We start from the raw sequence: 25,912 nt of genomic DNA, 5'->3' as shown, positions 1-25,912 counted from the left end.
TAATAAATGAATTTGAATGAAAACAAAGTCCTTGGTAACATTTACATGGTAAACTTGTCTTTAATGAAAGATAATGAGATTAATTCCTAGTAATTATTCTCAGGAGGCAAAAATGGACTGAACTCCACGCTTTTGCCCCTTTGAAATTAGTCATTCTGTTAGTTTGTCTTATTTATTTACCACTTTGGCTATAACTATTTGGTGTTACCATTTTTCTTGTTAATACTAGTCACTCTGTCAAAAAGTACCTTTCATCTACTTATGATTCATAACTTTTAATTAATGTTGTTTATTTTTGTTTTATTAGATGACCAGAAGTACACATTTCCCCCATAGTTTACATATTTATTATCATAAATGTGAAGTGGGTTCATTGAGCTATTTAAGGGAGTCTGACAAATTGGTTAGGAGGACTCGCCCTTGGATGGCATGAAACATGGATCTGTTATTCACAGGATAAGAAGTCAGAGAACTGTGTGGCCAGGGTAAATTTATGTCAGTTAGGGAGTTTTTCCTGAGAGTAGATAAGAGGCTTAGAATCTGCACACACGGAGGTCAGCACTATGGGGATAGGAGGTAAAAGTGATATCTCGAGTGCCAGAAAGGCCAACATGTTAGGGGTTTATATGTCTTTAATTATTATTTAGGGGTATCTGGCTTTTAAGTGCAAGGAGAATGCTGTTTGAAGGAGACGGGTTGTGAGTAGCAGTGAATTCCCATTAGAAGTTGTAAAGCGTATAAACAATGGAGCACCTGGACTTTGAAAGTGGGATACCATTTATGTTTATTGTACTGACACTACTAGGTACAAAACTATATATTTTTGAGTATGAATATGAATAACCTAGTTCAACCTGCCCTTCACGAAAAGCTAGAGACTAATGTTGATACCTGCCTGTTTAGTGAACAAATCTGAGTGGTTTTCTGTGCCCTTGGTGGAACAAATTAAACTTTCACTGGTTGAGTGGTTATACCCACACGGTGTAGTGTGGGAGGATTATCAGCTAGTTTGTCTTATTGGCTTTTTGGCAGCAGAAAACTGTTAAACTGAGTTTTCCCATGGAAGAGGTATCTTTCTTGAAATCCCACAACTTTTACTAAAAAAATTTATGAAGTGGGATGACAGTAAATTACTGAAGAATCATCAAAGCAAGTATGTTATTAATTGACAATTTATTGACTTCATCCCCTGAGCCAGTTTAAAGAAAAGGGAGGGTGGGTTAGATTTCAAGCTACACTTTGAATGCTGTGTGAGGTCTGTCTGAGATATTTTGGTTAGGCTGTGATTAATTAACTCAATTAAACAAGTACATGAGTCAAAGTACACTCTCTCATGCATCTGTCAAGTTGGTAATAATGGGTTCAGTACTGATAAAATTGTGAATCTAAATCTGATTAGCACTGAAAGGCACACAAAAATTCACCTGTCACTAATCTTCTGTGATAAAAAATGGCAATAATTTAAGGTTTCATGTATGTTTTCAGTATCTTTATATAGGTATATACATACATATATATGTATCCGTGTGTGTGTGTGTCTGTGTGTAGATGTTTATAGACAGTAAAGAATCTGACTGTAATGCAAGTGACCCAGTTTTGATCCCTGGGTCGGGAAGATCCCCTGGAGAAGGGAGTGGCTACCCATTCCAGTATCTTGCCTGGAGAATCCCATGGAAAGAGGAACCTGGCTGGCTACAGTCTATGGGGTTGCGAAGAGTTGGACATGACTGAATGACTTTCACATATGCTTATTTAACTTCAGAGATAATGGGATTAAGCTCTAAACTTCCTTTTAAATTGTGTTTTAAAATATTAACTTTTCAGTTAGTTGTGTTCTTTTAAAAACTGTTACAGATTACTGTCCTTGGGCTTTGTAGCTTATGTCGTTGATATAATTTTACTGACAGGTGTAAAAGCAAAGAGGTTTGAGACCTCCCTTCTTATTGTAAATACTCCTTAAGAAAGAGGTGCTTTCAGTATGATTCTTTTAAAATATAAATGTTTTCCTTATCATTAAAAAAAAAAAAGCTGCTTTCAGTTTGTGAACAGGAAACTGTAATTCCCTAGCTAGAACTTTGTCTTTTTCTTCTTTGAAAAAAATTTCTGAATTTTGAGATCGGTAGTTCCTTTTGTTCTGTTCCCTAAGTATAATTTAGTTTTTTTAAATTCTGAAAGCATCTGTGTGCTATCTCATTAATTATTAGTTTTGTGATTTTTCATATTTTAACATCTATAAAATTAGAAGTCCTTGTATAGTTAATGATATCTGACAGTTGCTCATAGCCTGAGTTAAGGTCAAAGGCTGTCAGAGAAATTATCTGCTTGCTTCTGCTGCCCATGTAGGGACACTGCAACTTGAGAGAACTACAAGTTAAATGATCTGCTTGTGAATTTTCTGGACTTTCTTGATAGTGTGAGTCCATACTGCAAATCTATGTGAATATCGGTTCATAGTTCAAATTCCCTAAGGTTTGTATTTGTCTCAGATCTCTTTGAAAATTGTCCCAGATCTGGCAGTTTACCAGTGCTGTACCTAGCAATTTGGTGAGCACCCTTGATCTGAAATTTAGTAAAAGGTCTAGAGAAGCTGGGCCATTCAATTATTATTTAACCAGTGGCATCCCATTCTTATTTTTGAGGTAAGAGATATTGGAGGATTTGTTTACTATTAATAAAGATTTGCAATAGGGCAAAAATTATTGAACTTATTCTTTTAAAGTTTTGTCCTGAATTTAAGTTTATGCACCAAAGTCATCTCTCTAAAGTCCATAACTAGTAGAGGATGTCTGTTTCCTGTAGATTAATATGTATTTCCCAACAACTATTTGTACTTTGTGTTAGAAAAGTATGGGATCCTTGGAAAACCTTAATTCACAGTTAACGTTTTAAACCTTGACTTAAAAAAAAAAATTCAAATAGTAAGCCAGTTCCATTGTATGCTTTCTGTAATTTATTACCTCTGCAAAGTGAGCATTCTTTTTGTGAATTTTTATATTGGATGGGAGTAATATTTGCACCTCTATACTCAATAAAAATTTATTGTGAGTAGAAAGCATTTATACAGTGGTTGGTTGATTATTCAGTTCATGATATACTGTATTGAATAGGAATACTGTGGAATTACCATTCTATGAATAGATAGTCTTTGAACACAACATACTGGGAAATATGGTAAATGAAAGAGGGAGACTGATAAACACATTCCACTGATAAAATATAGGTTCGTCTAGTCAAGGCTATGGTTTTTCCTGTGGTCATGTATGGATGTGAGAGTTGGACTGTGAAGAAGGCTGAGCGCCAAAGAATTGATGCTTTTGAACTGTGGTGTTGGAGAAGACTCTTGAGAGTCCCTTGGACTGCAAGGAGATCCAACCAGTCCATTCTGAAGGAGATCAGCCCTGGGATTTCTTTGGAAGGAATGATGCTAAAGCTGAAACTCCAGTACTTTGGCCACCTCATGTGAAGAGTTGACTCATTGGAAAAGACTCTGATGCTGGGGAGGGATTGGGGGCAGGAGGAGAAGAGGAAGACAGAGGATGAGATGGCTGGATGGCATCACTGACTCGATGGACGTGAGTCTGAGTGAACTCCGGGAGTTGGTGATGGACTGGGAGGCCTGGCGTGCTGCGATTCATGGGGTCGCAAGGAGTCGGACACAACTGAGCGACTGATCTGATCTGATCTGATACGGTGCTTTTATTGAGCTATTCTTGTCCTACCCAGATCTTATTTTAGAACAGAGAAAATAGTAAACATATTTAAATGATAAAATAAGGTACTTTAGTTCAATACAAGAAAACATTCTGCCATTGAGAATAACTTGTGTGAAAGTCTTCATGAGTAGAGATGAATCTTATAATTAAGGTGGTTTCAATTGTTTTATTTTTAGGCCAAGGATATGGCACAGTTAGTACCATTGTTAGGGGCACAATGGTAGTAGTGGTTCTTAGCACCGAAATCTCATGCTTCTTTTGATAGCATGTATTTTCTGATGCCTCTTTACCGTGTTGATATAAAATTCATAGTTAAGGTATATTTTTAAGCTGATAACTTATGGAGAAATCAATATAATGCCATAGTTGTAGGAATGGGAAAATGAAAGGAAAGTAATTTATTCAGTATTTAGAGTGTAACTAGACTAGAAGGCACAAATTGCTCAGGTTAAGACACTTAGCCTACCACATGTGTTACACCAGCATAGTTATACACTTTGCTTGCCTGTATATTGATAAATTGCTAGTGCAAATAGTCCAGTGGGATAGCCATGGGTGGAGTGATTTTTATGAAATGGTAAACACTTCTTGGTCAAATTCTCAATGATTCATAATTTTTCTTCTGTATTCCTGATAGTTAAATTACTGGACCTTTCAGATTCATTAAAGTAGGTGTGAACGCTACTGTATGTTTAAATGTAAAAGAGATTCTAATTATGACTAGATTTTTTCACTCACATGAATGTCAGGATACTTTAAAATTGTTACGGAATTTGAGATCATTCTTTGTTGTACAAGAGACTGTTTTGAGTGTTCAACAACTTTGATGTCTTGGTTGATGCCAAATGTCAGGTGGTGTCTCCTAATCATTGTGACAACCAGAAAGAATAATTTCCCAAAATGCCCCTAGAGGATGTTTATTGTTGTTCAGTTACTGAAGATGAAGTTGCTCAGTCATGTCTGACTCTTTGTGACCCCACAGACGGTAGCCTACCAGGCTCCGCCATCCATGGGATTTTCCAGGCAAGAATACTGGAGTGGGCTGTCATTTCTTCCTCCAGCGGACCTTCCCAACCCAGGGATCGAACCCAGGTCTCCTGCATTGCAGATGCTTTAGCTCTGAGTTACTAGGTGTGTCCAACTCTTTGTCACCCTGTGTGCTGTAGCATGCCAGGCCACCCTGTCCTTCACCATCTCTGGGCATTTCCCCAAGTTCATGTCCATTGAATCCATGATGCCATCCAACCATCTCATCCTCTGTCGCCCTCTTCTCCTTCTGCCTTCAATCTTCCCCAACATCAGGGTCTTTTCCAATGATTGGGCTGTTAGCATCAGGTGGCCAAAGTATAAGAGCTTGAGCTATCAGTCCTTCCAATAATTCTTCAGGGTTGATTTCTTTTAAGATTGACTGGTTAGATCTCCTTGCTGTCCAAGGAACTCTCCTCCAGCACCGCAGTTCAGAAGCATCAGTTCTTTGGCACTCTGTCTTCTTTATGGTCCAACTCTCACATCCATACATGACTACTAGAAAAACCATAGCTTTGACTAGACAGACCTTTGTTGGTAAAGTGATGTCTTTGCTTTTTAAGACACTGTCTGGGTTTGTCATAGCTTCCCTGCCAAGAAGCAAGCATCTTTAAATTTCATGACTGCAGTCACCTTCTGCAGTGATTTTAGAACCCCAAAGGAAAAAATCTGTGACAACTTCCATCCTTTCCCCTTTTGTTTCCCTTGAAGTGGTGGGACTGGATGCTTTGATCTTAGTTTTTTTTTTGTTTTTTTTTTTTTTTTGAGTTTTTAGCCAGCTTTTCCTCAACCCTCATAAAGAATCTACTGAATGTGGAACAAAGATCATGGGTTACAGGTGGGAGTCACAGCCTTGGATTTCATTCTAAATCCTTCTTCTTCTTTGGACTTTGTTTTTTGGGCCAGTTAGTTAACCTCTCATAGTCTCAGATCCCTTTCTAAAATACTGGGAAGATAATATCTTATGGAGTTATTAAGTGGATAAAACAATGTATTTTAGGTACCCGACCTGTGCTTCATGTGGAATGGGACTGTTTCTGTCTGACTTAGCACGTTACTTTCCAATACTAGTCAGTCAGTTCAGTCGCTCTGTCGTGTCCGATTCCTTGCGACCCCATGGACTGCAGCACGCTAGGCTTCCCTGTCCATCACCAACTCTCGGAGCCTACTCAAACTCATGTCCATCGAGTTGGTCATGCCATCCAACCATCTCATCCTCTGTCGTCCGCTTCTCCTCCCGCCTTATATCTTTCCCAGCCTCAGGGTGTTTTCCAGTGAGTCAGTTTTTCACATCAGTTGGCCAAAATATTCGAGTAATGCCAATACTAGTAGGCATTTAATAAATATTTGCTTACTCTTATTATTTAACTCTTATATGTCACACTGTATTCCAGTATTAAAAACATGTGAGGGAGGGGTGGCTTATAATAGACCTTAGGGCTATCATGGAAAAAGCAAGAGAGTTCCAGAAAAACATCTATTTCTGCTTTATTGACTATGCCAAATCCTTTGACTGCGTGAATCACAATAAACTGTGGGAAATTCTGAAAGAGATGGGAATACCAGACCACCTGATCTGCCTCTTGAGAAATCTGTATGCAGGTCAGGAAGCAACAGTTAGAACTGGATGTGGAACAACAGACTGGTTCCAAATAGGAAAAGGAGTTCGTCAAGGCTGTATATTGTCACCCTGCTTATTTAACTTCTATGCAGAGTACCTCATGAGAAACGCTGAGCTGGAAGAAGCACAAGCTGGAATCAAGATTGCTGGGAGAAATATCAGTAACCTCAGATATGCAGATGACACCACCCTTATGGCAGAAAGTGAAGAGAAACTCAAAAGCCTCTTGATGAAAGTGAAAGTGGAGAGTGAAAAAGTTGGCTTAAAGCTCAACATTCAGAAAACGAAGATCATGGCATCCGGTCCCATCACTTCATGGGAAATAGATGGGGAAACAGTGGAAACAGTGTCAGACTTTATTTTTCTGGGCTCCAAAATCACTGCAGATGGTGACTGCAGCCATGAAATTCAAAGACGCTTACTCCTTGGAAGGAAAGTTATGACCAACCTAGATAGCATATTCAAAAGCAGAGACATTACTTTGCCACCAAAGGTCCGTCTAGTGAAGGCTATGGTTTTTCCTGTGGTCACGGATGGATGTGAGAGTTGGACTGTGAAGAAGGCTGAGTGCCAAAGAATTGATGCTTTTGAACTGCTGTGCTGGAGAAGACTCTTGAGAGTCCCTTGGACTGCAAGGAGATCCAACCAGTCCATTCTGAAGGAGATCAGCCCTGGGATTTCTTTGGAAGGAATGATGCTAAAGCTGGAACTCCAGTACTTTGTTTGGCCACCTCATGCGAAGAGTAGACTCATTGGAAAAGACTCTGATGCTGGGAGGGATTGGGGGCAGGAGGAGAAGGGGACGACAGAGTATGAGATGGCTGGATGGCATCACTGACTCAATGGACGTGAGTCTGAGTGATCTCCGGGAGTTGGTGATGGACAGGGAGGCCTGGCGTGCTGTGATTCATGGGGTCACAAAGAGTCGGACACGACTGAGCGACTGAACTGAACTGAGGGCTATCGTGTGTGTCTCTACTCTTTTGTTTTGGGTCTTTGTGAATTTTAGTTGAGAATGCTAGCTCTTTGGATTATAGCCTCTGGTTTCCAAGAGAGTATTAAATTAGAAATGCAGTGGTTTGCTTTCTGTTTGAAAGAGACCTATACGGTAAGTCTATCTCAGTAAGCATATTAATTTTCCAGAATACTAATTTTTTTAAATTTATGTTGTTTTTCTAATGTCAAAGTGTTAGTGGGTTATGTGTTAAGAGGGTAAGGACTTTTAGCTCCTTGTAATTCTGATCTTTGTTACACAGATTCTTAAAATATAGCATCAATAATTTCACATTTTTATCTTTTTTCTTCCTGTCATTATCACCATTTGAATTTTACACATTGTATTTTCTCAGTAAATATTTTGTAACTTTGTCCAGTTATTTGACTTGTTTATCTTTCATCTCGATCAGTTCAAACCATTTACTGGTGCTGCTGAATCGCTTTAGTTGTGTCCGACTCTGCGACCCCAGAGCCGCCAGCCCACCAGGCTCCCCCGTCCCTGGGATTCTCCAGGCAGGAACACTGGAGTGGGTTGCCATTTCCTTCTCCAGTGCATGAAAGTGAAAAGTGAAAGTGAAGTCGCTCAGTCGTGCCCGACTCTTCGCGACCCCATGGATTACAGCCTACCAGGCTCCTCTGTCCATGGGATTTTCCAGGCAAGAGTACTGGAGTGGAGTGCCGTTGCCTTCTCTGAAACCATTTACTAACAGAATAAAATTGAATAGCTACTTCTGGCTATTTTAATGAGACTAATTACATTGAAAATGTCGTAAGTGGGCATCTGGACCATAGTTGCCCTATCCCCACCATGAACCTCATATCCCAGCCTTTTTTCGCTGGTGCCCACAGCATGGTCTCCCCAGCCTGTAAGATGCTCAAGGAGGAGAATGAGGTGGCCATGCTGGAGGCTTCCCAGAGCCCAGTGTCTCCGTTGACCACGGTGATCAACATCTGCAGTGAGGCCTTCGTGCATGACCACATCGTCTGATCCCTGTTCAATACAATCTTCATAAACTGGTGCTGCTTGGGCTTCATGGCATTCATCCAGTCCATGAAGTCTAGGGACCAGAAGATGGTGGGTAACATCACTGGGGCCTAGAGCTTTGCCTTCACTGCCAAGTGCCTGACCATCTGCACCCTGATCCTGGGCCTCCTCCTGATTATCGTCCACATCATCATTTTGTCCACTGGCTTCCTGATGATTATTCAAGCTGTTTACGAGCTCATAATATGGAGGCTACTAGTCCCTGCCCGCAGCCCCGGGCTGTCATTCCTTTTCCCTGCACCCTATGCACGCATCTGTTCACCATAATATAAAATGAAGCATTTGCTGAAAAAAAAAGAAAAAAAAAAAAAGGAAAGAAAATATTTGAAGGGACCCTTGTCTTCCTTTTAAAATTGCCATACCATTTATTTAAGAGAGGAAGCATTTAATTTGTAAATGCTGTTCTACACTTTATAAAATGGTGAACCTTATGAGTATTGAAGCTCTCCTTAAATGTTTGTTAAACAATTTTAACTCCCCCAAATATATGATGATCATTATGAATATGACTTTTTTAAACAGTCACCGTGCTTTGATGTTTACAGCATGAAAAAAAAGTAAATTTTTCTGTTTTCATTGTATTCCTCCAGGTCACCTTTTGGTCAGCACTGCTGATTTGCAGATAAGCTTACCCTTGACCTTTAGTTACTCAGAATTTAAGTTTGGTTCTGAGCCAGTGAGTGCTTAAATCTATACAACTAAACAAATGTTTTGTATTTGTTGGTTTTGACCATTTGTCTTTAAACATTCAGTTACTTCCACACAAAGAGTAACTATTGCCAGTTCCAGATTCTATTATCAAATTCTAAGCATGGAGCATGCTGAAAACTTATCTGATTAAATTCAGATTGGTTCAGATGGTTATACGCTATTTTAAAATCTGAAGATTCTTTTATGCATAATTTTATAACTCTGCTTAAATAATTAAGGTGTATAATGATATTGGGTAATGACCATTTCTTTTTCCTATAAAAAGTTTAAAAGTTGTTTTAATTTGTTCTGTTATCACACTTATATCAGATGAGCTTTTTATTCCTTTCTGGTGCTGTGTTGGATAATTTTAAATTTGCATTTGAATAGCATTTATAATTCAGTTTACTTCCAAATAACATTTTTTTTTCTTAGTAAGCTTACTGGACCATTTATTTAAGTCCTGCCATACAAGGAATGTGATATTAGATATCCGGTTGATTAAGACCTAGTCATAATAAATAATTTATTCAATCTCATTTCTATTTCTTTGGAACACGGGGTTTGTAGCCTTCATAGATACGTTTTATATATGCAAGAAAGAAGGTGGGACTTTCATGTTCTTAGAGTTACTGATCAAATTGTAAATTTCTGGGAAGGCTTTTTTTTGTCTTCTGTGACACAATTGTTGTTGGAAGCCAAACTGGCTTTTCTCAGGTGTTAGGCTCTGGTTTTATTGTGTTCTCTATTTGCCTGTGTCCAAAGACTGTGTTCTCCTTTAGTTGTATCATTTTGATGAGATCCTTGAGTTTTGGTTTTCTTGCTTTTGACTTTGTGACTTTGTTCTTTTCTTAGAGCTCTTTGTTATTGACTGGTTTTTACTAAGGGTGTGGAGCAGAAGAGCCATCTTTTTAGATGAGATACTTGAGATCTCTACATCACTAAAATATATAAGGCTCTATTAAAATGTATTCAGTTATTTGTAAAATTAAATTATTAGATATAGGGTTTTACTAGATCACTAATATTTTCTGGATAGCTCACCAACTCAGTGGACATGAGTTTGAGCAAATTCTGAGAGATAGTGAAGGACAGGGAAGCCTGGTGTGCTGCAGTTCACGAGGTCACAAAGAGTCAAACACAACTTAGCAGCTGCAACTGAACATAAACAATAATGTTTTCTGAGATTTGGGAGACCCAAGATTATGCTGCCTCACTTTATGTTGTATTAGATGTACAAATGTAAATTTGCGTATTAAAAAATCTGAACTGGACATATAACAGCAGACTGGTTCCAAATAGGAAAAGGAGTACCTCAAGGCTGTATATTGTCACCCTGCTTATTTAACTTATATGCAGAGTACATTACGAGAAATGCTGAGCTGGAGGAAGTACAAGCTGAAATCAAGATTTCCGGGAGAAATATCAATAACCTCAGATATGCAGATAAACCACCCTTATGGCAGAAAGTAAAGAAAAACTAAAGAGCCTCTTGATGAAAGTGAAAAAGGAGAGTGAAAAAGTTGGCTTAAAGCTCAACATTCAGAAAAAGAAGATCATGGCATCTGCTCCCATGACTTCACGGCAAATAGATGGGGAAAGAGTGTAAACAGAGACTGACTTTATTTTTCTGGGCTCCAAAATCACTGCAGATGGTGATTGCAGCTATGAAATTAAAAGACGCTTACTCCTTGGAAGGTAAGTTATGACCAACCTAGACAGCATCTTAAAAAGCAGAGACATTCCTTTGCCAACAAAGGTCCGTCTAGTCAAGGCTATGGTTTTTCCAGTGGTCATGTATGGATGTGAGAGTTGGACTGTGAAGAAAGCTGAGCGCTGAAGAATTGATGCTTTTGAACTGTGGTGTTGGAGAAGACTCTTGAGAGTCCCTTGGACTGCAAGGAGATCCAACCAGTCCATCCTAAAGATCAGTCCTGGGTGTTCATTGGAAGGACTGATGTTGAAGCTGAAACTCCAATACTTTGGCCACTTGTTGCAATGAACTGACTCATTTTAAAAGACCGTGATGCTGGGAAAGATTGAGGGCAGGAGGAGAAGGGGATGACAGAGGATGAGATGGTTGGATGGCATCACCAACTCTGTGCACATGGGTTTAGGGAGTTGGTGATGGACAGGGAGGCCTAGTGTGCTGTGTCATGGGGTCGCAAAGAGTCGGACATGACTGAGCGACTGAATTGAACTGAATCTTAAAAGAACATTAGAGGAAAATAGAAGTAAAATTTTAATTTGAGGATTGGTTTTGGTTTTTGATCATATGAGTCTAATGTGAGCAGTGATTATAGTGTTTAATCTGAATTATTAATATTAACCAATTTTCTTTTAGATTTATTTTGCTTATGAGATTGAGAACATGAATGCTCATTTAACTTTTGAATTAATAATTTAATAAGAATGTAATCCACATGTCAGTGGCAAGGATTTGTGTTTTTTTATTGGAAGTGGAAAGTATATGCAAGGAGTTAGCTATTGCAAGAGTCCTATGTTGGTTCCTATTCTGTTTTGTTATGTGTATTTACAAAGGGACTTGAAGAAATTGAAATTGATTCAAAGAAAAGAAATAATATTTATTACTAGTATAGCAAGGAGAACATGTGAAAATCATGCAGTGATGGTTCTTAAATATTTTTGCCGTAATTCATTGATAGTTCACTGATGTATGTTATCCTCTGCACTTTATACTTACAAAGGTCATTAGCATTAGAATAATTTTTATCTGTTAAGTATAGAACAGAATCAGAGTGTGAATTACTTTCCTTTGGGAAATTAGTGTTGGAGAGTGTGAATTTTACCTGCTTTCTTGTCAGTTCCCTAGACTATACAGGTACTCATTATATGATTTGAGTATAATCATACTTTGCCTTTTCTACTCATTTTCTTGGTAGAAACAGTTTCAGACCTGAAAAAGTGGTCATCCTTTGTAGATCCTGATGATAGTTCTGAGAAAGCTGTAATGCCTGGTAGTTAATAGTTGTCTAATAAATATTTAATGAGGGAGCTCTCAGGAAATTTCAACCCAGAATAGAATGTAGGTTTCAAATTTCACTGAGATTAATTTCTGCCCATTTTGGCGGTCTCAAACCAAAGTCCACTGTAAAGAGTCTGTATCTTGGTCATCCAGAGAGTGTAAAGATTTATTTAAGCCTAGGCTGTTCTGCTTAAAGATACTTGCTTTAAAGTTTGCTATCCAACAGGGTTTAATATTATAATTGTTATGACAGCCACATACTAGCAATGACAGGGATCATCAACTTAGAGGGTGGGTGCACAGGGGTTAGCCAGTTTATATTCTCTCATTCCTGTTGAATGAAGGAGAAAGGAGTGTAGACATATGTGTTTATGGGTGTATTTTCACTTACATGTATGCCTAAAAGTGTTCCTTCACTTTCTTTTTCCCTTTCATACTTACTGTGACTTTCTTGACTCCATGACTGCACATGCAGAGATAAGATCTCTTGGTTATGGTATCCTCAGAGCTTGTAGAGAAATTGAACAGTAACTCTCACTTAAGTTGGCAATTTTCATCTCTACAGCAGATAGAGGGCAGAAAACTAACAAATATTGAACATTTACTGTTATTACCATTATTAAACATGTTATTACGGCTATTATATGCTATGCTTAGTGCTTTTTCCTGACATCTTTTTAAATCAGAATAACTCAATGAAGAAAATTATTTTCTTCATGTTTACATGGAAAAAACAAGGTTTAAGGAGATAAGACATATAGTTAACAAGTGGCGAACCAGGAATGGACCCAACATGTTCATGTCTCCAAAACTCTCTACTGCCTCTCAGACTTTCTGAAATCAGGTATCTGAATGATTGGAAATTGGTTATAATTGAGAGTCAAGTATATCTGTGTAACTATAAACACAATTAAAAACTGAGGTTACCAATACGATTCAAGTACACTTGAATCACACTGCTCAACTCTTTTCCCCAAAGGTTTTAGTTCTAAATAATCAGCTTGTGTTCTGATCAGTCTTTATTGTACTCGGATGCAAATTTTACCTTTATTTGACTTGCAACCTGCTTTATAGAGTTAGTGATTTAATGAATATCTTGGAAGCAAGTGCTTGACAGGCAGTATTTTAAGGTGAAATTGCTGTGTGAGGATTTTGTTAACCTGACATTTTGTGGTTTCGCCTCATAAAACTAGCAAAGGACTCCCAGCGTGGAATGTTAATGGGGTGAAGTAATGAATGCAGGCTGGGACACCAGCAACTAGGCGTGAGCCCTCCTATAGTTCATAGCCCATGATTCTTGGGGGAGGTCTTTGGAGACGGTAGCTTTACTCAAAGATAAAAGCAGTAGGAGAGCTTTTTAACTCAGCAGTTGATCAAATTCTTTCTGAAATTTAGATTTAGAAGTGAAGCAGTGGAATGAACATGGGAAAGTAATTAAAGTTAAGCAAGTGCAATCTCTCATGATAATTTTCACTTTCTCAAAGTATTGAAGTACTTTTATTTCCTCTAACCAAATATTAGCCTTTTTAGTCCATTCAGCTTTCAAGGGCTGCTTATTTCACTTGTATATTTCAGTCTGTCAATAAGATAACTATTTTGATTTTAGTTTTGTGTAGATTTTATTCCACTGGACAAAGTGATATATAGTGTTTTCTTTTCCATTTAATTTTATTTTAAACTTGCACTCTACAGAGTCCAAGATATCTTAGAGTTGACATTGGGTAAGGCGCTAGACCTGTATTTCTAGATTCTATAAAAGTAATTGATTTTTTTCTGATTAGTTTGTTGGACTACTATTTAAGATTTTGTTTGAGTAAAGAATTCCGCTACTAAGAAATTTTTAAAGACTCATGTTTAGCTGCTGTAGGGAAAGAGCAAATTAGCCAGATGGTGTGGTTAGGCTCTCTTGCCCCACGTTTTTTGAATGATTATGTACTTATAATAATTCCCTGGGGTTGGAAGATCCCCTGGAGAAGGAAAAGACTAACCACTCTGATATTCTCACCTGGAGAATTCCATGAAGTGACAGTCCTTGGGGGGGTCACAAAGAGTTGGACAGGACTGAGTGACTTTCACATGTACTTATAGCACTGAGCATGCGCGTCACAAAGTACTCACTTGGCCACAGGCTACTTTTGTTATGTAAGCATATACAAGCTCCACCTGGAAAAGTCCTGAAGGAATGCTGTGTTGTTTTGTGTATGGCTGCATTAAGGCTACCTTATGGCTGCATTATGGTGGTGAGGCTGCGTTAACGGCTGTGATTGCTGGGTCAACCACCAGAGGAAAGAATATAGTGTGTCTGCTGCTACCGTTGCTGCCAGTCAGGTGAGAATAAATGTTTGCAGTTCCTACAGCCCCTTGAGTTTCTCCCAGCTTCCCCAGCTTGCCTTGTTTACCCTGGGTTCAGCAAACAGGATATTAATCTTAAAATGTATTTTCAAAATTTTTGTGATTGCACTTCAAGTAATAGAGCACTTGTTATATGAGATACCTTGAATCATGTATTCTAAAGGAGAGAAATGATTGTTTATTGGTTGAGGGGAACTTTTCAGATTTGTTACTTTAATCAGCTTCATAGGATTATTTTTAGTTGCAGAGATTAGAAGGATTTTTAAAATAATTGTTTTTTATGTTTTAATACTTTTAATTGAAATGCCTTTTCCTCCCACTGGATAAACTATTAAGGTATCTTTTAGGTAAAACCTGAGGTTTTAGTAACCATCTGTATTTTCATTTAGGTTCTGAATATGTAAACCGATATTGTTACTGTCAAAAGCCTAATGACATTTTAATCTGTGCTCTTCTTTGCTGTTTATTGGGTTAGTCAACAGGTCTTAAGGGTTCTTTGTCTTTAAGATTCTTTCAACTTTACCTTGCTTTTTATTCTTATTTCCCATAATTTAAACTAGATTGGCAGCATTAATCACAGAACAGTTTGGATAGTTTGTTTTCTTTCTAATTTTGCTTCTTTCATTCATTCTACATAAATTGTCAACTGATTTTATCACTTGAAAACCACACAGTGATTCCTTAATGGCTATCCGGTGAAATGCATTGTTTCAACCTTTTCAACTGCTCATGTATTATCTAACATAGTGAACCAAGCCAGTTTAATTTTATGCCTCAGTTTTTCTTCAAAATATAACTCTGTGGGCTAAAAGGTATTGACACTTCAGTCTAGTTTTCAAAGGCAGTTTTGTAAAATTTATTGCTAAGAATAGTTATAGCAGAGTACTTCTAACCTGTTTATGTATGGTTTAGGTCAAAATCTCAATCAACATACATCTGATATCTCAGGGGAAAGTTATGATCATGTTCTCTTAAGAGCATTATTTTACATGATTGACAAGGACCTTAGTCAAGATGTTAGTTCTTCGTAGAAAAAAGACCACTTTTGGTAGGACATGGTGTCTCAACTTTCAAGTTATCAGCCTGTTTTTCTGGGGCGATCTTTATACAAGTGCCTGTCGTTCTTATGGTACTTTTATATTATCCTTTTTGTGTCTACCTTCCAAATAGTTAAATTACACATTTGTTTAAAGGTCTTTTCTATTTCAAAGAAAATAATCTTTTTTCCTTTGGATATTTCCCCCTCATTAAATTATATGTTGCCCATAGGAAATGGCTTTGGGGACCGTTCTCCCATGTTCCTATAGTGTACTTTAATGATTGGGTTACTTATCTTTTCCACTAATTTTATTGAAAGAAAAAATATATCTTAATCATCATCTTTCCTTTTCATCTATTCTCTACTGGATTCCCTTCTGTGCATCTGTGTATCATACCTGGAAGTATTGAGAAGATAATGTCTCAAATAATTTTATGTCTTTTATGGTTCAGATGAGAAACCCTGGTTAAAAACACTTAAATGTTCCATGACATATATACAACAGGTACTCAGTATATATATTGAGTGAATAAACTTGTGTTATTCACATATAAGCTTTGAGACGTATAACCTGTTTTCAGTTTGCTTCTAAACTTCATGAGAGCAAAGACTGTGTCTTCTCTGATATGTGAATGTTTCCAGGTGTTGAGTAAGTAAGTAGTTTATGAAAAGCTTAAATAATTAGGAATAAGGCAGAATTTCTTCCTACTCAGTTGGTTGAAAGCAGATTCGTCTGGGAAAATGATTTTGCTTAAAATGGAAATTTTCAGTTTGACAAACCAAGGTATTACTTGTAAGAGTTGAAAACGAACTTGAAATTAAAATTTCTTATAAGAAATAAATTCTGATTAGAGAATATCTAGAAAATATAATACAGTTAAATTATATACAGATAGATGCCTAACATTTCACTCTTCCTTGGCCAGAATCTTATAGTTACAAAGAGAAGAACATGTAGGATAAAACTCAGCTGCTTTTAGCCATATGTTAGTTCAAGATGGTTGAAAAGAAGACTCGAGTGAATGCATGTTAGAAATTCATCTATTTTGAAATGGTTATTTTGCTGAAAATAGATGGTGAGAATGACTTCAGCAGCAGCCAGATTTAAAGCTACATGTTGCAGTAAATGAAAGTATTTGCATAGGCCCCCATATTTGTAATTAAATTTCATGTATTTGTCTGTTACAGATGTATCATTTATCACACAGAATTCATACCATAAGTCATCAATTTTGAATTACTTTTGAGTTCCCCTCCCCTCCCCGCCCCCCGCAGATTTTAGCATTTCTTAAAATAAGTGGTCTTTTATTTTTACCCTTGTTCTCAGTTGAAGTCTAGTTCCTATAAAGGGAGTTTGTTTTTGCATCTTCCAGTCATCTCAGACATCATCAACCTGAGACCACTTTATATTAGTTATTTCTTAGGTGATGTTTGAATTTCATTGTTAGTATAAACTCAGACTGTCTTCACAGTGTGAGTATTGTTTTGTGGTTTAAATTTTTTCCAGAGATTGTGTCCCCTACCCTTCACTCAGAGTAAAGGCTATTTCATGAGTTTTATTGCTTTTTCTATAAACTAAGAGGGTTTATTTTATCTTAAGTCTTATACAAAGATGTACTCCTGGGGTGCTTCAGCTCTATGGATGTATGAAATAATAGTATATCATAATTGGTGGTGTTTGATAAGAAGAAATACAGCATTATAACCAACATAAATGGGTAAAAACAGTAGCAGTGTGAAATTGAGTCAGCCCAGTTCAGTTTGAATCAGTGACTAAATGAAAATATTGGGATTTTTCTTTCAAGATGGAAATTGCACTAGTGGATTATTCAGCCTTAATGTATTAACTATATCCATAGTTTTGAAAAGTATTATTTTCTCAAATTTGAAATGTCTTATACTTTGAAGACAGGTTTCTGTTTAGTAGATTCAATCCTTTTATTATTCTTTTACAAAATTTTAATTCTTTTTAAATTCCAAGAACCATTTCCTTGAATATAAGAACTTCTGTTAATTTAAATTAACATTATACTTGTGCTAGATAGACAGTCAGATACTTTTTTACCCCCCTGTGGAATAAAACCCTCTTCTTTCATTCAATGTGATTGGGTTGACTTCAGCCACATGCCCACGTTTAAACCAGTAATTGCCATGGAATACCATGTGTTGATCAGCTTTAGTTCAGGTTCTTCAAAACCTGTAAAGCTGGATGGAATGGCCGTGACAAGCTTAGACCTAAAGTGGAGGTAGCATTCAGTTCCGGGTTCTTGCATAAAGTTTGGGATTCTGTTCAGAAGGAAGAGAAGCGTGGCTGCTGGAGAGGAGCCAACAGCATCCTCTTCAGGGTGTAATACCTATATAAACCATTTGTTTCACTCCCTTAAATATCTTGGATGAAATTACTCATTTCCAGATTGTATTAAAAGCTCTTAATTGGTATTGACTTTTTGTGTATGTCCCCTGCTGCAGCACAATATCAGTATTGAACTTCTCTACTTTGATTCTGTCCATCCTAATAAATGTTAAGCTTCACGTAAATCAAGAGGGAGTTGATATAAATATGTTTTAAATATCAGCTCATAAATTATGTCTTCTCTAATAGTAATAGATCTTTGGAAGAAATAAAAAAGAATCAAAATACCAAGTTTTTTTTCAGATTTTCTCAATATAAGAGAACCATATTGAGTATCTTAAAAAAACAAACTTGGTGGTTAGACTTTTTTAAGTGAGGTCTTACAGTGTGTAGTTGTCTTTTCTTAAAACATCAGGTTAACAAAGTCCTTGCACACCTATTTACTTTGTTCTAAATATTCAATAAAGTCTGTAAAGCAGGTTACAAGTCAAATAAAAGTAAAATATTGCATCAGAACACTATCAAGATTAATTAGAACACAAATGAGAAGCAAAAGGCTTCTCAAAAGATAAGTCAGTCAGCATGCATAGGTCAAAATGTAAGTAGGACAGTCCACACTGCTTGCATCCTGTATCCTGTGGCATGCAACATTTATGTGTTTTCTCTCTCCCCTACCCTAACAGATTGCTAATTTGCTACCTATATTTAAAATATTTTGCGAATTCTGTTTCAGTAGCTTCTTGCTTCCTCACATATTTTATGAGTTCTACTTGTATCTCAAGATATTTTAAAATTTACTATCCAAATGGTTAATGTTTCTTAGGAGTTTTATACATCTTATTTTCCTGGACTTACACTGTAATTGAATATGCTTGAACAACATAAAGGGCACCTTGCAGAAATCCTCTGTTAGTCAAGGTTTAATCAGAGAAGCAGACCACTAGGAGATACACATTTGAAGGATTTATTATAAAGACTTCTCCATACTCAGTTTTGGGAGCTGTTTAAACAGTTTGTGGGAGTTGGTCATTCTATGTTTGGTGCTGTTACCCAAAGTCATCAAGGCAGAAAATCAATAAGGGAATGTTGACATGAAGTAAAGGGAAGCAAGGACAAAAGGGAACCTGTGAGGATTACTGGAAACTGCCCTCTCACTCTTTCCTAGTTTGATGAATATAGTTATCTTGTGAGAGAATATTATATCCTTCTTCTTGTAGCTCACAATGAATAATGCTCCTGGCCTAGGAGTCAGAGAAGTTGAAAGAGGAGGTTTGGTAAAAGCTGGGGTTAAGGGGCAGCTGCTGCCTGTGCCAAATTGATGAGCCAGCAGATAAGCAACAACATGCATGAATAACAGTATCACCTGAGTGTGAAAAATACATGGCTGCCGCTTCACTTCCAGTTTTCAGATCTTGCTAAAAAATGTAGCCAACATCATCTTTGAGCTATCTAGAGAAGAGAATTTTAAGAATGGCTCACCTTTAATTCAGTTCAGTGGCTCAGTCATGTCCGACTCTTTGTGACCCCATGAATTGCAGCACGCCAGACCTCCCTGTCCACCACCAACTCCCGGAGTTCACTCAAACTCAGGTCCATCGAGTCAGTGATGCCATCCAGCCATCTCATCCTCTGTCGTCCCCTTCTCCTCCTGCCCCCAATCCCTCCCAGCATCAGAGTCTTTTCCAATGAGTCAACTCTTCGCATGAGGTGGCCAAAGTACTGGAGTTTCAGCTTTAGCATCATTCCCTCCAAAGAAATCCTAGGGCTGATTTTCTTTAGAATGGACTGGTTGGATCTCCTTGCAGTCCAAGGGACTCTCAAGAGTCTTCTCCAACGCCACAGTTCAAAAGCATCAATTCTTCGGCGCTCCGCTTTCTTCACAGTCCAACTCTCACATCCATACATGACTACAGGAAAAACCATAGCCTTGACTAGACGGACCTTTGTTGGCAAAGTAATGTCTCTTTACAATAGCAAGAAGAGATAAGAAAGCCTTCCTCAGCGATCAATGCAAAGAAATAGAGGAAAACAACAGAATGGGAAAGACTAGAGATCTCTCAAGAAAATTCGAGATACCAAGGGAGCATTTCATGCAAAGATGGGCTCGATAAAGGACAGAAATGGTATGGACCTAACAGAAGCAGAAGATATTAAGAAGAGATGGCAAGAATACACAGAAGAACTGTACAAAAAAGATCTTCACGACCCAGATAATCACGATGGTGTGATCACTGACCTAGAGCCAGACATCCTGGAATGTGAAGTCAAGTGGGCCTTAGAAAGCATCACTACGAGCAAAGCTAGTGGAGGTGATGGAATTCCAGTTGAGCCATTTCAAATCCTGAAAGATGATGCTGTGAAAGTGCTGCACTCAATATGCCAGCAAATTTGGAAAACTCAGCAGTGGCCACAGGACTGGAAAAGGTCAGTTTTTACTCCAATCCCAAAGAAAGGCAATGCCAAAGAATGCTCACCTTTAATTAGGTATATAATTAGGAGGGAAAACCCTCCTTTGAGAAGTTTAGCTTGGGATGACTTCTAAATTTTCATTCAGTTAGGCTGTTCTTGGATTATAGGACTTTTCTCCTTGGGCAGTATTATCTTACCAGTTTTATGTGAAACATATTGAGTGAAAATTTCAATCTTTTGACATTTTTTGAGCATTCTAAACCCTGTAATTTAGTTTGGGGGCATATTGTTTTAAATATCATTCATTTTAATAAATACTACTTAAGCAGCTACTGTAATTAGATTCTATACTACTAGTAAAATGAATGACTAATTTTGAAAGGATATATTTTTAAGGAACAGTGTGATCTATATTTCTTGTTTGCTTGACAAAATCACCTTAGGGAATGCTGATCTAAATTTTATGTCTACATTTTTTGCTTTGATATCCAATGCATGTTGTTAGTGGTTCAAGGAAATCCATCTGCATTAAGGGGAAAAACCCTGTTAGTTCCAGATTATAAATAAAATTGATCTTTTTGCAGTGTTACTGCCAGTTTAAGTTTTGAAGCCATGTTTTGAGCCATCAGCTGTAGTGGATTATGTTAAATTTGACCATTAAGTTTTCTCAGTGATCTTTAGCTTCCTGTTCTGTGCTGACAATATTTCCTATGGGATTTCACTAAATAATGTCTCTCATCATTGTGACTAATCTAATGACATACTGCAGCACAGAGATTCTGTCAGTAAATAATTTACTAACCTTCAGTGTTCTTTTAGAGCAAAATAATTTTTGGCAGTGGTTCTGTGGACGTTTTGGACCAGGTAATTTTTATTGCTGGGGACTGTCTCGTGCAATTTAGTATGTTCTGCAGCATCCCTGGTCTCTACCAACTAGGTACCAGTCATACCTTCCAAACTGCGACAACCCAAAATATTTAAGAACCACTGCTTCAGCATGTGTGTTTTATTTTGTAATTTATGTTAACTTACTAGAGATGCCTATTTAAAAGTATTTCCCTAGGATTTTAGAAAGGGGTTTAAAATATGGACAGATTATTTGGAATAGTTATATTAGGGCTACTGTTTCAGAATGTAACTGTGCTGGAATTGTTTTTTAAAAGTAAAAGTATCCCATATTAAAACCTGTAGATCACACATAAAATGCAAACAGTGATAGTACTGTCTGCATTGTTATATTTTTATGGTCGTACATAGAGAATATCAAGTACTAGTCAGCGCCCAGTGATGGAATTTGTGTGTGTTTAATTAGTTATCTTATTTGAAGGATGAGACTTTGCAAGAGAACGGAGAATTAAATCTTGGGAATTTATTATATATACAAGTGTATATGTGGATTTCTTTGCCTTCTCTGATTGAAAATCAGTATTTATTTGGTCCTCCTGAATGTGAACTCCATGAACACCAAAATTATCTATTTGCTTCACTGTTGTATCCCATAAAGGTACTCAGCAATTATTTGTTGAGCAAACTGTCCAATACGTTCTTTCCATTATCTGACTTAAGCCTCAAAACAACACTGTGCTCAGTTGTGTCCACCTCTTGGCGGCCCCATGGACTATAGCCCACCAGTTTCCTCTGCCATGGGAATTTCCAGGCAAGAATACTGGAGTGGGTTGCCATTTCCTATTCTAGGGGATCTTCCTGACCTAGGGATCAAACCCACGTCTCTTGAGTGTCCTGTACTGGCATCGGGTTCTTTACCACTGTGTCAGCTGGGAAGCCCAAAACAACGCAGGGAAGTAGGTATTTTGCTGACACTCAGAAGGATCAAGTGCCTTTCCCAAAGTCTCAGGTACTGAGTAGACGGAATCAGAACAGTATTGATTTTTTATTTATTTAATAGGTGCACTAGGGTCTCTAGTTGCAGCATGTGGGATCTAGTTCCCTGACCAGGGATCAAACACGTCCCTGCTGCATCAGGAGCATGGAGTGTTAGCCCCTGGAACACCGGGGAAGTCCCAGGATTGATCTTTCTTAGCAGCACTCAAGATCCTTATTTCTTCCCCCTTGGCACAAGCTCCTGCATTATTTCTCCTGTTGTCATCTCCTCTTTCTTCCCTTAATCCTATCCTCAGTCTGAATTAATTGTATTTCCTGAATGTTCCCTGCTTTATTCCTTTGTTTTAAATATTCAACTATTATCACCTGTATTTTGATTTTTGATTGTCTCCTAACATCTAAGTTGTGGGAAAATGGAGTGCTGGGTTGAAAAGAGAAGGAGTTAGAAGGAAATCATAGTGATACAAGCTGCTACCGTAATATTAATTATCCTAGTCACAGTTGTCTCTAAACAGAACAGAAACCATCAATATTTTTTCTTTTAGTGGCTTTTAAGAGAAAACTTAAAGAAAAAGAAAAAGGAATCTCTGAGTTCCCATGGTAACTGACTAAAAGCCAATAGTCAGAAATTTCTTTTTTCTTCCCTTGCCTTAAGAAGCAATTTTGGACTATTTCAGTCCTCTTTTCAGTTATGTCATTAGATGAAGTTCAGTGTCTTAAAGAAAATTTATATTATTCCTGGTGAGAATTGTTCCTTCACTTTTCTTTCTAAAGCATTAAAAATGCTTTCATTCAGTATCTTTAATCATAGATAATGTTATTGTACATCTGTTGAACTTCTTCTAATTTTTTGTATCCTTTTCAGAGTAAGGAATAGATAGTATGATTAAACTCATTTATCTGTTTGGGACAGGAGATGATAAAGCTTCAGTTCAGTTCAGTTCAGTGGCTCAGTTGTGTCTGACTCTTTGCAACCCCATGAATCACAGCATGCCAGGCCTCCCTGTCCATCACCAATCCCCAGAGTTCACTCAAACTCATGTCGTCGAGTCGGTGATGCCATCCAGCCATCTCGTCCTCTGTCATCCCCTTCTCCTCCTGCCCCCAATCCCTCCCAGCATCAGAGTCTTTTACAGAGAGTCAACTCTTCGCATGAGGTGGCTAAAGTATTGGAGTTTCAGCTTTAGCATCAGTCCTTCCAAAGAACACCGGGGACTGATCTCCTTTAGGATAGACTGGTTGGATCTCCTTGCAGTCCAAGGGACTCTCAAGAGTCTTCTCCAACACCACAGTTCAGAAGCATCAATTCTTCAGTGCTCTAAGGCTTACAGAAGTAAAATTAACTTAAGTGTAAAGTACTGACAGTTTGCTTAGCTACTGTTTGTTTTTATAAAGTATTTAAAAAGCCTTGTTTTGGGGATCAACATTGTTCATATTTTCCCCTTTTTTTTGGAGAAATAATTTATATCACTGTATAAGTCTGAGTACAGCATGATTGAGCATATGTTGTGAAATGATTGCCACAATAGGATTTTAGCTGAGCCTATTTGTAATCAGCGTTGTAGCAACATTATTTGACTATTACAGTTTATCCCTTTAGGGCAGCTAAGACTCCTTTTTGAGGCACTTCTTTGTTTTAATAGACTGTGATGTTCTCATAAGCATAAATGACACTAGCAGTTACATTGGAGTAACTGGAGAGCATGCCTATCACTTTCAACCAGTCACCTGGGGAACTTCAGTGGACTTCCTAATGTGCCATCCAGAGCTCCAGCACCCCCATTTCCATTGCAGACGTCCCACAGGTCACCACTGTTGGGCACGTGGGAGTAAGTGCCAGTCAGAAGAATCCCAGGGTATGTGATTTTCCCAAATGATACAGTAAGTGATTCTGGATCCAGGCCTCTAGAGGCCCATACTGTATATACTTGGAAGCCGTGGTTGCCAGGAATGTGTATTCTTCCTGATTCATGTCCTTAGCCTGGTATGGGTCTTTGTCTCCCCTTAGCTGGCCTTGATGAGGTGGTCACAGTGAATGGCAGACGGTATGATAATTTGGGACACCCTACTGCTGATGAATCATATGGGCCATGGCATTTCTGCCTGGCTTGCAGTTGGGCTGTAGCCATAGACATAGCTTACCCAGCTCAAGTCTCATGGTTGGCTAGGGTTGTTCAGGTTTCCATATACAGTCTTCTTGAGAGGATCAAGGATTGGTTCAGTCAGTTGTAAACAGTGTTTTTCTCTAGCAGGTCAGAGTGGATGTACTCATTGGTCTCAGACTGGCATATGTTCCCCTTGGCCGATTGGCTGATGCCACATGATAATGCTGCACACCTTAGGGCTTTCTGCACCTGGGTCAATAATAGGCATTATTTTCTGGACTAACAAAGATGAGATCATATCATACATATACATTTTTTAAAATTTAGGTTTTCATGTTCCAGAAAAATCGGTAATTGGACTTGAACGGAAATTTTATCAAACTTGTCTGTTTTTTGTCTTACGTTTATGTGAGTGAGTTTATGGTCGGTTGTCTCTTTTATCATACCCTATGCATATAATTTTAGTATCTTTTATTTCTTATTTGTATTTTAATTCACTTTCTAGGCTTCCAGCATTGGAAGTGGTAGTCGGCATCTTCTTTTCATGATTTTTAAAAGAGCCCTAATACTTTCCCATTTAGTGTGATAGGTGCTCAGTCATGTCCAATTCTTTGGAGCCCCATGGACTGTAGCCCTCGAGGCTCCGCTGTCCATGGAATTTTCCAGGCAAGAATACTGGAGTGAATTGCCACTTCCTACTCCAGGGGATCTTCCTGACCCAGGGATCAAACCCACATCTCTTGTGTCTCCTGCATTAGCAGGTGGAGGATTCTTTACCACTAGCACCACCTGGGAATCCCTGAGTGTGATATATAACTATATTAAATATGATGTGATATAAATATATATATCTTGCTGATATCTTAATCAGGTAGTGAAATTTCCATTATTAAACTGTATTTTCAGTCCTGCAGCAAACCCATCTTCATCATGATTTATTTTTATTTTTACTAAACGATAAATAATGTATGTCAAATGTTGTGAGAGATAGATAAGGCAGTACCTAGAAATTTATTTTATACACTCGAATAATTAAAACTTTAAAATTTGATTTTTAGAAACTAATACAATTATGTAAAGTTTAAAAATAAAATAAAATTAAAAAAAATAAAATAATTATAGAAGCACACACACAAAAAATAAATAAATAAAAAAAATAAAAGATTGGAATGGCCTTAAAAAGTTTTGTGGAATTTTCCTTAGAACTCTTCAGTCCTACCTGCCACTTTTCTTCCCATCCATCTTACCTCCCCTCCCTTTTTCCTTGGTGTTTTTGTCTTTCTGCTGTTATAACCCCTTTTCCATACCCTTCCTCCTTTCCTTCCTCTTCTTGCTCCTACTCTTCTTTGCTCTTTTAAAAATAATTTTAAACTACTGTTTCATTTCCTGTGGAAGGTTTGTGTGTGTGTATGTGTTAGTCACTTAGTTGTGTCCGACTCTTTGCAGCCCCATGGACTGACTGTAGTCTGCCAGACTGCTCTGTCCATGGACTTTTCTAGGCAAGAATACAGGGGTGGGTTGCCATTTCTTTCTCCAGGAGATCTTCCCGACCCAGAGATTGAACTCAGGTTTCCTGCATTGCAGGCAGATTCTTTACCATCTGAGCCACCAGGGAAACCTATGGAAGGTTCAGTATTCATATTTCCTACTTCTGTTGAGTTAGTTTTCGTAAGTTTATTTTTTCTAAGAAGTCACCCAGAAAATTTTGCCCTGTTTAACTTATCATTATTTCAGA

General features: G+C 37.8%; 1 protein-coding gene across 27 annotated transcripts in view; it reads left to right on the top strand.

Moving 5' to 3' along the window:
- Positions 1 to 25,912, top strand: part of VPS13B (vacuolar protein sorting 13 homolog B) — an 851,071-nt gene that overhangs the window by 285,773 nt on the left and 539,386 nt on the right. The window contains exon 20 of one of the 27 annotated variants that reach the window (XM_055546563.1): positions 7,767 to 7,807. The exons of the other annotated variants lie outside the window; for them this stretch is intronic. Coding sequence (XP_055402538.1) covers positions 7,767 to 7,792 — 26 coding nt within the window. The 3' untranslated portion in view covers positions 7,793 to 7,807. Of the gene's footprint in view, positions 1 to 7,766; positions 7,808 to 25,912 lie in introns of those variants that run through there. 27 annotated transcript variants of the gene reach the window in all.

The sequence above is a fragment of the Bubalus kerabau genome, chromosome 14 (genome assembly GCF_029407905.1).
Source record: "Bubalus kerabau isolate K-KA32 ecotype Philippines breed swamp buffalo chromosome 14, PCC_UOA_SB_1v2, whole genome shotgun sequence".
In the NCBI taxonomy this organism is placed as follows: domain Eukaryota; kingdom Metazoa; phylum Chordata; class Mammalia; order Artiodactyla; family Bovidae; genus Bubalus; species Bubalus kerabau.
The sequence above is the reverse complement of the archived record's forward strand: the minus strand, read 5'-3'. Positions and strand labels throughout refer to the sequence as shown.